This window comes from Oncorhynchus keta, chromosome 14 (assembly GCF_023373465.1).
Source record: "Oncorhynchus keta strain PuntledgeMale-10-30-2019 chromosome 14, Oket_V2, whole genome shotgun sequence".
Classification (NCBI taxonomy): domain Eukaryota; kingdom Metazoa; phylum Chordata; class Actinopteri; order Salmoniformes; family Salmonidae; genus Oncorhynchus; species Oncorhynchus keta.
In genome coordinates this window covers 23,456,985-23,471,759 of record NC_068434.1, presented here as the reverse complement: position 1 = coordinate 23,471,759, position 14,775 = coordinate 23,456,985, and the positions used below count along the sequence as shown (strand labels likewise).

General features: G+C 42.3%; 1 protein-coding gene across 2 annotated transcripts in view; it reads right to left on the bottom strand.

The window, feature by feature from the left end:
• Nucleotides 1–12,839, bottom strand: part of LOC118393028 (spermatid perinuclear RNA-binding protein-like) — a 41,738-nt gene extending 28,899 nt beyond the window's left edge. For both annotated transcript variants that reach the window (XM_035785206.2, XM_035785207.2), the window contains exons 1-3: nucleotides 12,610–12,839; nucleotides 7,353–7,526; nucleotides 58–284 (exon numbers count right to left, since the gene is read on the bottom strand). In XM_035785206.2, the coding sequence (XP_035641099.1) occupies nucleotides 58–284; nucleotides 7,353–7,355 (230 nt within the window). In that variant the 5' untranslated portion in view covers nucleotides 7,356–7,526; nucleotides 12,610–12,839. The remainder of the gene's footprint in view (nucleotides 1–57; nucleotides 285–7,352; nucleotides 7,527–12,609) is intronic.
• Between the last annotated feature and the right edge of the window lie 1,936 nt (nucleotides 12,840–14,775).

Below are 14,775 nucleotides of genomic sequence, written 5' to 3'. Positions count from 1 at the left end.
TGTAAAAACCTACCATGTAGAGTGTCTCAAGCTTTTGCAACATGGGAGAAGACTCACTTTGTGGTGCTGCGGCTGCCGGTATCCTTGGGGTCGCTGGTAGTGGGGGTCGGGACCTTGCTTTGGGAGGCGTTAAGGTTGTCCATCCAGTCTGATACCTGCTTGAGGGCACATTCCACGGTGGACACCAGCTTCTGGACAGCCTCCAGCTCCTCTGGCGAAGGGTAGATGTTGGCGTGCTTTGCCATGACGTGGAGGTCGTCATTGGCAAACAATCGAATGGACCTCTGAGAGGAAGAAAGAACAAAGTAATTGAGAACATGATCCTTTGTAAAAAAAAAAAGTCTGAAGAAAAACTCCAAATGACTTTGCCAATTACAGTTAGGTGTTTGTTTGCTGAGCCAGACAAGCCATCTTACACTGCATATACTTGACAGTAACACCTCCTAGCAACAGGTGCTGCAGCATATTTCAATTTGTCCTACTTACAAAGCCCACGTTGCCCTATACAATATTAACATTACGAGATATTCGTAGGGATAGCGTGCTTGCCTAGAAATAAGCTGCATCAGCTAATGTGTGCCGATTTGCAAGCCTAACTGTACACAGTAGAGAGCACCATGTGGAGCTTTGAGCCCAAGGTCAGTCTCTCTATTCCTCTCCCCCTCTCTATTCAATGTTAATGGGCTTTAGCGGCATGGGAAACATACATTGCACTGCCTGTCTGCATCAGTGTTAATGCTTTACACTCATGAGAATTGGCTTATAGAGAAAGGTCTAAATTATATTCTTACAAAACAAATATTAAAAGCATGTGCATAATCATGGTAGCAATTGAAAGGGAAGAGTTTGGTGATTATGGGACAAATATTAGACCAAATTTGAGGACAATAGTTCACATGACAAGACTGACAAGACTTCTCCTTCAATGTTGTGCTATGTTGACAGTCATTGATCTACAAATCATTTTTCATGCCGAACCACCCCAGGGAATATTTGTAGCCTAGTCCAAATGCGCCCTGCTTCCTGACTCATGTGAGGTAGGTGGCCTGTTCCTGATCTTGTACATCTGCGTCGCTGGCAATTTTTAGGGCCTTCCTCGGACACCGCCTGGTATAGAGGTCCTGGATGGTAGGAAGCTTGGGCCCGGTGATGTATTTGGGCCGTACGCACTACCCTCTGTAGTTCCTTACAGTCGGAGGCCGAGCAGTTTCCATACCAGGTAGTGATGCAACCCGTCAGGATTCTTGATGGTGCAGCTTTAAAACATTGAGTATCTGAGGACCCATGCAAAATCTTTTCAGTCTCCTGGGGGGAAATAGGCTTTGTCATGCCCTCTTCACAAATGTCTTGGTGTATTTGGACCATGATAGTTTGTTGATGTTGTGAACACCAAGGAACTTGAAGCTTTCAACCTGCTCCACTCCAGCCCCGTCGATGAGAATGGGGGTGTGCTCGGTCCTCCTTTTCCTGTAGTCCACAATCATCTCCTTTGTCTCGATCACGTTGAGGGAGAAGTTGTTGTCCTTGTGTAACGGATGTGAAACGGCTAGCTTAGTTAGCGGTGCACGCTAAATAGCGTTTCAATTGGTGACGTCACTTGCTCTGAGACCTTGAAGTAGTAGTTCCCCTTGCTCTGCAAGGACCGTGGCTTTTGTGGAGCGATGGGTAGCGATGCTTCTAGGGTCCCTGGTTCGCACCCGGGCATGGGCGAGGGGACGGTCTAAAGTTCCACTGTTGCACTTGCACCACAAGGTCAGGTCTCTGACCTCCTCCCTATAGGCTGTCCCATTGTTATCGGTGATCAGGCCTACCACTGTTGTCATCAGCAAACTTACTGATGGTGTTGGAGTCGTGCCTGGCTGTGCAGTCATGAGTGAACAGGGAGTACAGAAGGGGACTGAGCACACACCGAGGGGCCCCCGTGTTGTTACCTGCCCTTACCACTTGGGGGCGGCCCATTAGGAAGTCCAGGATCCATGTATTAAACCATAAAGGCCTGATTGTGGAGTGCTGCAGAGATGGGAGAACCTTCCAGAAAGACAACCATCTCCACAGAGGAACTCTGGAGCTCTGTCAGAGTGGCCATCGGGTTCTTGGTCAGCTCCCTTGACTAAGGCCCTTATCTACCAATTGCTCAGTTTGGCAGAGCGGACAACATTCGAAAGAGTCTTGGCGCTTCCAAAGTTCTTCCATTTAAGAAGGATAGAAGCTACTGTTCTTGGGGACCTTCAATGCTGCAGACATTTTTTGGTACCCTTCCCCAGATCTGTGCCTCAACACAATCCTGTCTCTGAGCTCTACGGACAATTCCTTCGACCTCATGGCTTGGGTTTTGCTCTTGACATGCACTGTCAACTGTGACACCTTATACAGTGCCTTGCGAAAGTATTCGGCCCCCTTGAACTTTGCGACCTTTTGCCACATTTCAGGCTTCAAACATAAAGATATAAAACTGTATTTTTTTTGTGAAGAATCAACAACAAGTGGGACACAATCATGAAGTGGAACGACATTTATTGGATATTTCAAACTTTTTTAACAAATCAAAAACTGAAAAATTGGGCGTGCAAAATTATTCAGCCCCTTTACTTTCAGTGCAGCAAACTCTCTCCAGAAGTTCAGTGAGGATCTCTGAATGATCCAATGTTGACCTAAATGACTAATGATGATAAATACAATCCACCTGTGTGTAATCAAGTCTCCGTATAAATGCACCTGCACTGTGAGTCTCAGAGGTCCGTTAAAAGCGCAGAGAGCATCATGAAGAACAAGGAACACACCAGGCAGGTCCGAGATACTGTTGTGAAGAAGTTTAAAGCCGGATTTGGATACAAAAAGATTTCCCAAGCTTTAAACATCCCAAGGAGCACTGTGCAAGCGATAATATTGAAATGGAAGGAGTATCAGACCACTGCAAATCTACCAAGACCTGGCCGTCCCTCTAAACTTTCAGCTCATACAAGGAGAAGACTGATCAGAGATGCAGTCAAGAGGCCCATGATCACTCTGGATGAACTGCAGAGATCTACAGCTGAGGTGGGAGACTCTGTCCATAGGACAACAATCAGTCGTATATTGCACAAATCTGGCCTTTATGGAAGAGTGGCAAGAAGAAAGCCATTTCTTAAAGATATCCATAAAAAGTGTCGTTTAAAGTTTGCCACAAGCCACCTGGGAGACACACCAAACATGTGGAAGAAGGTGCTCTGGTCAGAGGAAACCAAAATTGAACTTTTTGGCAACAATGCAAAACGTTATGTTTGGCGTAAAAGCAACACAGCTAATCACCCTGAAAACACCATCCCCACTGTCAAACATGGTGGTGGCAGCATCATGGTTCGGGCCTGCTTTTCTTCAGCAGGGACAGGGAAGATGGTTAAAATTGATGGGAAGATGGATGGAGCCAAATACAGTACCATTCTGGAAGAAAACCTAATGGAGTCTGCAAAAGACCTGAGACTGGGACGGAGATTTGTCTTCCAACAAGACAATGATCCAAAACATAAAGCAAAATCTACAATGGAATGGTTCAAAAATAAACATATCCAGGTGTTAGAATGGCCAAGTCAAAGTCCAGACCTGAATCCAATCGAGAATCTGTGGAAAGAACTGAAAACTGCTGTTCACAAATGCTCTCCATCCAACCTCACTGAGCTCGAGCTGTTTTGCAAGGAGGAATAGGAAGAAATTTCAGTCTCTCGATGTGCAAAACTGATAGAGACATGCCCCAAGCGACATACAGCTGTAATCGCAGCAAAAGGTGGCGCTAAAGTATTAACTTAAGGGGGCTGAATAATTTTGCACGCCCAATTTTTCAGTTTTTGATTTGTTAAAAAAAAGTTTGAAATATCCAATAAATGTTGTTTGAAGCCTGAAATGTGGCAAAAGGTCGCAAAGTTCAAGGGGGCCGAATACTTTCGCAAAGCACTGTATAGACAGGTGTGTGCTCCTTTCCAAATCATGTCCAATCAATTGAATTTACCACAGGTGGAGTCCAATCAAGTTGTTGAAAGATCAAGGATGATCAATGGAAACAGGATGCACCTAAGCTCAATTTCGAGTCTCATAGCAAAGTGTCTGAATACTTATGTAAATAAGGTATCAGTTATTTTTTTAATACATTTTTTAACATTTGCAACATTTTCTAAAAACCTGTTTTAGCTTTGTCATTATGGGGTTGTGTGTATATTTATGAAGAAACACTATCCATTTTAGAATAAGGCTGTAACTTAACAAAATATGCAAATGCTTTCCAAATGCACTGTGTGTATATATATTTTTCATTGGCTATGTCATAGCTAATTTGTAAACAATAAAAATGGATACATTACTATCCCAAACACTTAATCTGCAAAAATGACAAGTTAATTAGTGGGTGCTAGTAAATTCAGAACCAAAGTGGGGGGACAAAAAAACAGATGACATATTGCTGCTGGTGCAAATAGAAAGGAGTCATAAGTACATTCAGGTGTGTGTTTTCTGTGGCAAGGTTTCTTCACCAAACATTGTGTTCAGAACAACCCAAGGTATGGCGCCATGTCATCTTATAACTGTACATCAAACCTAGTGAACATAAACGTTGACACTGTATATGACATGATTTTATAATGAAATCTGAAGTGCACATTTGGACTCTCTGGCTTGATTCATAAAGTATTCACAGCCCTTGACATTTGACACATTTTAGTGGTGACTGTCATGTTATGGGTTTGCTTGTAATCGTAAAGGACTGGGGATGGAGCATGGTTATCTAGCAATGATCAACAACCAAATGAGAGAGATTGAAGAATTTTGAAAATAATAAAATGGGCAAATGTTGCACAATGCAGGTGTGGAAAGCTCTTAGAAGGACTTAGAAAGATTGATTCTAACATGTCGTGACTCAGGGGTGTGAATACTTATGTAAATTAGATATTTCTGTATTTCATTTAATAAATTTGCCAAAATGTCCCCAAAATGTTTTTCCCATTTTGTTGTTATAATCCTCAACGTATCATCTTTCAAAATATATAGAGTCCTCTTAAATTTACAGCAATTTACTCACTCAGACAATTTGTTTTGCAAAAATTGCCGAATTAGCGGGAGAGATGGGGGCAACTTCTTATCGTGTGCGGTGCTCAATATCAGAACGGCTGTCAGTCAAAACCCATAGAGCGATGTGAAGAGCACAGCCTGAGCGCTGACGTAATTTATATAATATTCCGGTACAGCTCATGCGTTACTATTGAGGCGCTTATCAGTACCCAAATCTCCAATTTTCAAAGGTGTAAAGGGCTACTTTTAGCAGCTATTTTAGATTCAGTTTTATTCTTAAAATATACTTTGGTCTTAGTCACTTTAGTAATTTCATTCTTTGGTTTTAGTTATTAACCATTAGTTTTAGTCAGTGCATTTTTTTACCATTAAATAATTTAAATGTACCTCTTACTTGCATCATGTGCACACTCAGCCTATTATTGCCTCATATTCCTTAACTGACAACATTGTAACCAATGCCAGCCAAAATTAACCACAGGCTATAGGATTTAGCTCTGATTTTCTCTACATAATAACCGTCGGAGGTGGGTAAATAACATTGATTTCCTTTTAAAGGGGAGAATATGAGCCTTTCAACAAAGCCAGAAGTATTACTGTACTCCTAATATTTCAGCGAAAAGCATTTGTTTTTCCAATTAGAAAAGGCAACTGCAACATGCAGATAAATGACAGCGCACATGGGAAAATAGAGCTTCGATGTGATCAGAGCAAAAGTGGCATATATGAAAGCAAAGACATTCAAATAAATGATTGTTTCTAATTGAGGTTAGTTTGTTACAATTGAACTGTCCTGACTGTGCAGTCAATTCAAAAGAATCAGTTCAAAAGAGACCGAAGCGTCCGGGTGATCAAAGCAAAAATCCTGTGAAACAGAAAGATGTTATCAGTCAATGAGAGGATTGCATGATATATTCTGCACAGGGATGCCTGCTTATGATTGGAAAAAACAGATAAGAGTATCATGTCTACTTGAATGTCCATTAGTCTCACGCGGAATTATCGTCTCGTTAAATTTCATTAAAGTGAAATTAACACTGCAGGGAAAAATCACACCTCTACATCAGAGAGAGGGGTGCACATCAACAACCAAAACAAATACATTACACAGCACCTCTGTGACCGGTCTTTATGGAACAACCAACTGACATACAGAAACATACACACAGACCCTAATACATTACACATCACCTCTGTGACCGGTCTTTATGGAACAACTGACATACAGAAACATACACACAGACCCTAATACATTACACATCACCTCTGTGACCGGTCTTTATGGAACAACTGACATACAGAAACATACACACAGACCCTAATACATTACACATCACCCCTCTGTGACCGGTCTTTATGGAACAACTGACATACAGAAACATACACACCCTAGACCCTTTAAACAACTACATTACACATCACCTCTGTGACCGGTCTTTATGGAACAACTGACATACAGAAACATACACACAGACCCTAATACATTACACATCACCTCTGTGACCGGTCTTTATGGAACAACTGACATACAGAAACATACACACAGACCCTAATACATAACACATCACCTCTGTGACCGGTCTTTATGGAACAACTGACATACAGAAACATACACACAGACCCTAATACATTACACATCACCTCTGTGACCGGTCTTTATGGAACAACTGACATACAGAAACATACACACAGACCCTAATACATTACACATCACCTCTGTGACCGGTCTTTATGGAACAACTGACATACAGAAACATACACACAGACCCTAATACATTACACATCACCTCTGTGACCGGTCTTTATGGAACAACTGACATACAGAAACATACACACAGACCCTAATACATTACACATCACCTCTGTGACCGGTCTTTATGGAACAACTGACATACAGAAACATACACACAGACCCTAATACATTACACATCACCTCTGTGACCGGTCTTTATGGAACAACTGACATACAGAAACATACACACAGACCCTAATACATTACACATCACCTCTGTGACCGGTCTTTATGGAACAACTGACATACAGAAACATACACACAGACCCAAAATACATTATAGCCACAGACAAAGATAGCCACCTCAGACAGACATCCTCACACAGGCACACCAGAGGCTGATGGGAGGTGCTATAGGAGGACAGACACATTGTAATGGCTGGAATGGATTCAATGTTGTTCCCATGTGTTTGGTACCATTCCATTGAATCCATTTCCAGCCATTATGAGTTGTCCTCCTATAGCTCCTCCCACCAGCCTCAGACACACACACACACACACACACACACAGACACAGAACACTCACCATCTCTAGAGGAGAGGACCACAGACCTCTGGTCTAGAAGTGTGACTGGTTGGGGTCCAGGTCAGGACCAGGTTCCCTTAACTCTGCCTCCTCATGCAGTCAACTCTGACCCTTCAGCTAGCTCGTGTCCCATGTGGCAGAGATACAGGTAAATCAGCACAGCTGTGGAAAAAGCTGTGGGATACAATGATAGGCATTTAGCACACTGTATTGCCTGACGACAAATGGAATTCTTCCGCTGCTCTGTCGTTCGCTACATACTTCAGTCTGAGACTGCAATCACTGAAGTTAGTTGTGATGTCAAAATGAGGAGTATTGTACAAAAAAAAGTAATTAGCGATTAGATCATCTCTACCCAATGCCGAATTTTCAAAACGGCTCTTTACCCACGTGGGTTCTGGCTCTGGCTCTGGCTCAATCCATCGGTTTCTGGGACCGAACAGAACAGTTAGAATGTGTTTGCGTTTTACAAATCGTCAGAGGGGTACTCCGATAAAGGGTAGCAAACGGTGTAGGATCTTGAAATCTAAAACCCAGGATGGCACTGCTCAGGTAGCCTCATTTCCAACATTTAGAGAAGTGGTTTGTCTGCACTTCCCCTTCCTGTCCTCTATTTGGAGAAGGTTATGTGAACCCAGGGAGGTTTATTTTGGGGTTGTGTTTATTTAGGTCATTTTCACTGCAGTAGACTTTATGAGCTGGGATTTTGTTGGCAGAGGACTTCTTCCAAATGACATTCTGTCTGCACCATGTTACTGGCCAGGACAGATGAGCGCTCACTGAATAAGGCCTATTTAGCCTACAGCTATCTACTTCAAATGGTGCGTCGCTCAACATTTGATGTATGACGATGTCAATTTCTCACTTAGTAAATCACATTGTTAACATGATTTCAAAGTTATGACTTACGCCAATTCCATAACTAACCTTGGATCACACAGTCCTGGAGTCAGATCGTAAATAACTGGACAAAAAAATATATATATTTAAGTGTCAAATATGCACTAGTAGACGAGTCAAATTCCGGGACTTAAGAGTACACAAAGTCCTAATCCATGTTCATGAAACCAACAATTTTAAAGTAACTTAGTGCAATTTAGTCCAGGGGGGAAGCTTTAATCTGTCTGCGAAATTGGCCCTTATGTAACAGAGGCACAGCTGGCTGCTTTAAAAAAACAGATTAGGCTAAGTGGTACACAATTTGAGCAGTGGGCAAGGCATAGAGCTCTCCATTTTGGTTCGCTAACAACTGCTCTTATTCAACGGGATTGATAAAGTGGTCTAAAGTGTCTTGATAGTGACACAGGAGGTCTCCTTCTCAAAAGGCCAAACCATCTGCCCAAGGACTCTCCAGTCCACTCACTTACAGGCTACATGAGGACAGTTTTGTCTATTCTTATAGTCATGTAACTTAACTTGCATGTTCATTTGAATGAAACAACTGGCCTAGAAGATGTTGTGGTTCCCTCAAATGTTTCATCTGTTCTCAAAAGCGTATTTATAGAGTCCCGCTGTGTCAGACTGGGCAACACATCCCTGATGGGGACTGCACAAACAACTGTATCTGTTATGAAATGTCCGGCTTAAAAGGAAAACACATTTTATATTTAGGATTATGCCTTCGTTAATACATTAATGGATCTATGAGAAAACAGTGCGATGTGCTGTAGGCATACAGCATACGTACAATGCTCTTATCAAAGTCTGTTCCTAAAAGCAGCTCAGAAAGGGCGTGTGTATGCATGTTCGTGTGCGCGCGCTCGTGTCCTCGTTTCAGGCCTAGCTGATTTCCTATTCACACACACGCCACAGTAAGAAATCTGAATGTTAAGGTTGGGTTTGGGTCTATGAGTCTTTAGGAGCTGCAGCAGAGTACCCCTGTCCTGACCTGAGAGCTATCATTGTCTATTTCCCAGGTAATGGAAACATGTTCCCATGCATGAGTGAGAACTGAACAGCAGCAATCACAGTCCCATCCAATACACCTCATCAGACAGAGCCACATTGGGTCTGATGACAGTACTGGGGAGGACAGAGAGCAAACAGGCAGCAAACAGTGCAAGGAGGCCAACATGGACAAGGCGGAGAGACTACCATAGATGAATCTGTGCCCAAAACACAACTTTCATGCAGATCAAGTGGACACATTCAGGACAGCTTACATATAGGCTTGTAGACCTCGAGATTTAAGCTCTGAATTGGCTTCTGATTCAGATTCACCATCCGTGAGACTATTATCCACCAAGTCCATTGGACAAGCAGCAGGCCAACCTTGGGGGGATATCTTTACAACAACTCTGGATTACGTGTGCATGTCTAAAGTTTAAAACACTGCTCACATAGCTTCACCACTTAACTGGTGCCGAGGTAAAAGACTCAACCACTGTCACCACCACTACCAAACCTTCAACTAATTAGCCTGCAGCAACCAGCGAGTCAGTGACTACCCCAAGGGACCTAGAAAGTCCTCCATGGGAGAGCTGAAGGGAGAGCTAAATGTGTCAGAAAAGAGGAGAGCCTCTTGGTGCTTGTTCAAAACACAGTGAAAGAGGAGAATGTTGTGCCTGTTCAAAAACTCTGGCATGAATATTTCAGTGCCAGTAAAACAGTCAGTAAAAAAGCCTCTTTGGCTCTGAAGGTCCTATATCAGGGATGCTGAAAACAGTTAGAGGCAGACTTCATGAGCAGTACATTACAGTGCTGAAGAAGACATGTGAGGAAAACAAAGGAAAGAGTCTGTGGAGGCGTAACTAGCTGGTGTTTATCTGAGGTTTGACATCCCCTCAGGTAGGCCTATTTATTCACACACCTGCTCCAAACCAGGCCTACCATTGTGACAGTAACAAGAGGCAAATCAAGTTCTAGCCTTTATATGGAACTTAATTTGGGAATTTGGTCAGCAATGTGGCTACTGGCTAGTAGTGTAGCTACAACCTGAGCATGATAATGCATTGCAAACCTCTTACAGGTGCAGTAGAGAATAATCTGCACACACACGCTCAAACTGTTTTAATTTTTCATAGCACATTAAATAGTTGAGGAAGAAAGAATCCCCGAGGTCAATCAATTCTGCCGTCTCTCTGGGTAAAGCACATATTTCAGACAAGGCCAAATGAGTGTTCTAAGTAAGATTTCGCTATTCCACACCATATACACTTGTTTCAGGCATCCTCCTCCCTGTGTGTAGAGAGTAGAAAGGGGGGGGGGGGCGTCATGTCTATAAGAGCACACCTAATGATCAGCATTTTATTAGTCATTCTGGGATTCAGCCACCCAACAATAAGCCAACAATAATCTTCAAAGATTGTGTGTGCGCACACGTGTGTAAGAGGAGATAAAAAAACAGCAATTCAGTAATAATATCTTGAGACATCTTCCCCATCAAGTCAGAGAAAGAACATTCCATCCATTAGGCCTTGATGACTGCCAACACTTAGTTGAGGCAGATATGGTTTCAGTTTAACAGTTAGGCTGAAGCGACTGAATTCCAAAACATCCCCTTCTGAGCAGCGGAGCCTTGGGCATGGAACACTGGAATATGTTGATAGCAGTGAATTTGGGTGCTTTCAAAATGTATAACTATGCACACCCACAAACAGGCAACCCATCATGTATTACGAAAAGGATTGAAGATAAAACAGGATCATTGAGATGGTTTAGTGGTCATTATAGATGTACCATTGATCAATGGAATGGAATTAATCCATTTCAAAAGGGGTCATATTACGAGTCCGAGGTGTCCATGACTGGACTCTTCCTTTCAACCCATCTATCCTGCTGTTCAATGACATATCTGCTGGTTATAGTATGGCTTCTCCTATTACTGAAAAAGTAACACTCAAAAAGACTGGCAAGCAAAAACTGCATCACCACCTCGGCACTGTTGACAGTAGCCTCACTGTTAGACGTGTGGTTGAGAAAACAGTGATGTACTCTGTATAAACAAGACGCATAACACTAATTGCAAAACAAAATGTCACTCACACACTTCTCATTTACAAGCCGTGCACTCTATGCCCGTTTAGTTTAGCTTGACTGGGCCAGGGAGCCTGAGGAAATTAGGCTCCGGTTACCGTTTCCATTCCAAAGGCAAGGACCAGTACCTGCTACAGTCTGTGCACTCTGCTGCTTACTCTGCAGTAAAGCTGGGACGATAAAACAAACATTATCGACACCGACCATAACGAACACTTATCGCAGGCATTTTTGCTGATATCGTTCCTTAGGTTTACTAATAATGGTGATTGTTAATGGCTACAATCAAACTTGTAGTAGCAGTGGTTTAAAAGGGTCATTTAAAAATAAAATGAATTCATCCATATCGCCCAAGTCTACAGTCTTGTACAGCAGGGGTTCCCAAACTTTTTCACTCAGGGCCCCCTTCCAGCATTGGGGAACATTCCGCATCCCCCCCTTCCCTCCCCCTCCCTCACTTTTGCACACACACCACTTCTATTTCAATGGGCACAAGCACTGTTCATGACAAAAACTGTTCACACTCATCTTGTTGGCGGAGAGAACATTTTGCAGGTTTAAAGCTCAATTCATGCAATTCTACACATTTTGTCATGGGGTGCAGATAAAATATTGCAGTTTTGCCATGTCTTATGTGTGTTCGTGTGTTATTTGATGGACAAACATTACAGCAACATCTATGGACGACAAAAAACAGAGCAACGTTTATTTTGCAGACATGGGCAAGTTGATCTGTACATTTCTGACAAGTTATAAATAGCTCTCTAAGGTCTGCAATGACAAGAAGAAAACGTATGATGCACTACCCAATTTCGAAAGTGTACCTTGTGCATTCTACTATTACAACTTTCAGGAGTAAATTGAGATAAGTTGCATGATATGACAGGTGTACTTCTACATCAAACAACCGCAAGTGAAAATGTAAATACACAAAACTCGAACCAACATAAAAGTTCATTTCGTCCTCTTTTCAATTTGTTTATGACAATCCTTTTGAATTGTGATATTACGTTAACTAGCTAGCCAAATGGCATGGCTTCCTACCTTGACAGACATCAATGATTAGATCACTGAAAGTCACTGGAAAATAAAAACATCCAGAAGAGTGCATGTCATATAAAGGGGGAAATAACAAGTAGCCACCTATCATGTTCAGAAAACGTTCGGAATTTGCATGCTGCCTTGTTAAGTTGCTAGCAGCACCTCTGACCAACAGTGCAGCAGGATATGCATCCTTGCCGGCGCTATTTCAAGCAAAATTTGGCATTGAGTAAATACTTACATAGTTACAGTTCTTGAACCAAACCAAGGCAACACATCCCAAATATTTCAATGGTAGCTTTTTACTGGTAGGACTTCGTGTTTGCGCAACCAACTCCGTTTTCATCTCGGTTTGGGACAGCGTGAATTCAGCACCCGACAGCACACGCTTGTTTCTTGGCCACAACCGTGTCAGGCGCGTTCACTGACAGTGGCAGCAACGAAGAGCGGAATAGTTGCGCACGCGCGTTATGGTTGTTCAGCGCCAAAACGCAAGACATATGACTGCATTTGGTAAGCAAATTATGCCTTGGAGAATTGGACTAGGCCTATATGATTGTGTGAGAATGAATATGACTGAAAATAAGTAGTGGGTGCATGCTTTTTGTCCCAACATTTCACAGTGGGAATGATTCACAACCTCGAACAAGCCAATAAAACATAGGCTAGGCCTACAGAAACGGCATGGAATCAACCAGTGTTACTTAAGAACAAAGTCAATCAGCACAATAATTACATCCACCCCTGCACAAAAAGACCAGGACATAATGTCAAACCTCAATGGTAGGAAAATGTCAGGGGTGGATATAATAGACATGTTACATGCATAATTATACAGTTTGTTAAATAACATCCATTAGTATATAGTTTCAGCTGAGAGTCTCTTGCACACTCCTTTCACATACACTCTGATTATGAGAATTAGTTATTGGCCTCACTCTGACAGCTGATAATTTAAGCCCTGTGTGCATCACCTCCAAACACACAGACACACACACACACACACACACACACACACACACACACACACACACACACACACACACACACACACACACACACACACACACACACACACAGGCATTGGTGATGTTGACTCTTAGCCTGCAATATCATCAAGATCAATAGTTTGCTCTTTGCTTGATCTCCAGTGTCGGATCATTCATACACTGAATGCCCATGACTGTTTGATTCACTGTGCTAGACGTTATGGTTTTCAATTGTCATATTATAATAGTTTCTTGTTTCATATGATAGTACTGTACTGTACTATAGAACGGTCTCGTTTCAGTGCTGTGAGATTGCTTGTGGTACAGCTCCATCAGCAGAAGGCTCGGCTGGAGGGAGTATGACGTGTTCTCAACCTGCGTCAGACAGCAGCAGGTGTACCTCAAGGTGAGACAGCCATTGCACTGCAGAACAAGATCAGCAAACATGCACGGGTTTGACAATGCGTATAGACAGGACACACTGCAGTGCTTAGATACACAGGTAGTTGTTTCTCTGGAATTAATCAAGTAACATCACACCTTAATATCTACAGGTTATGGAATGTGGCGTGTATACAACGATGTCCGAAAAATAATAACTCCTATGATTGAATCTTTCAATGCTAAACACTGCAATTATAGGAACCGTATACGACCATCTGAGTGTTCTGTAGGATAGTAGACAAGGAACAGCTATTTTCAATACTTACAAAATGAGGTGAAAAAGAAAGTACAGTGCCTTGCGAAAGTATTCGGCCCCCTTGAACTTTGTGACCTTTTGCCACATTTCAGGCTTCAAACATAAAGATATAAAACTGTATTTTTTTGTGAAGAATCAACAACAAGTGGGACACAATCATGAAGTGGAACGACATTTATTGGATATTTCAAACTTTTTTAACAAATTAAAAACTGAAAAATTGGGCATGCAAAATTATTCAGCCCCTTTACTTTCAGTGCAGCAAACTCTCTCCAGAAGTTCAGTGAGGATCTCTGAATGATCCAGTGTTGACCTAAATGACTAATGATGATAAATACAATCCACCTGTGTGTAATCAAGTCTCCGTATAAATGCACCTGCACTGTGATAGTCTCAGAGGTCCGTTAAAAGCGCAGAGAGCATCATGAAGAACAAGGAACACACCAGTCAGGTCCGAGATACTGTTGTGAAGAAGTTTAAAGCCGGATTTGGACACAAAAAGATTTCCCAAGCTTTAAACATCCCAAGGAGCACTGTGCAAGCGATAATATTGAAATGGAAGGAGTATCAGACCACTGCAAATCTAACAATAACTGGCCGTCCTTCTAAACTTTCAGCTCATACAAGGAGAAGACTGATCAGAGATGCAGTCAAGAGGCCCATGATCACTCTGGATGAACTGCAGAGATCTACAGCTGAGGTGGGAGACTCTGTCCAT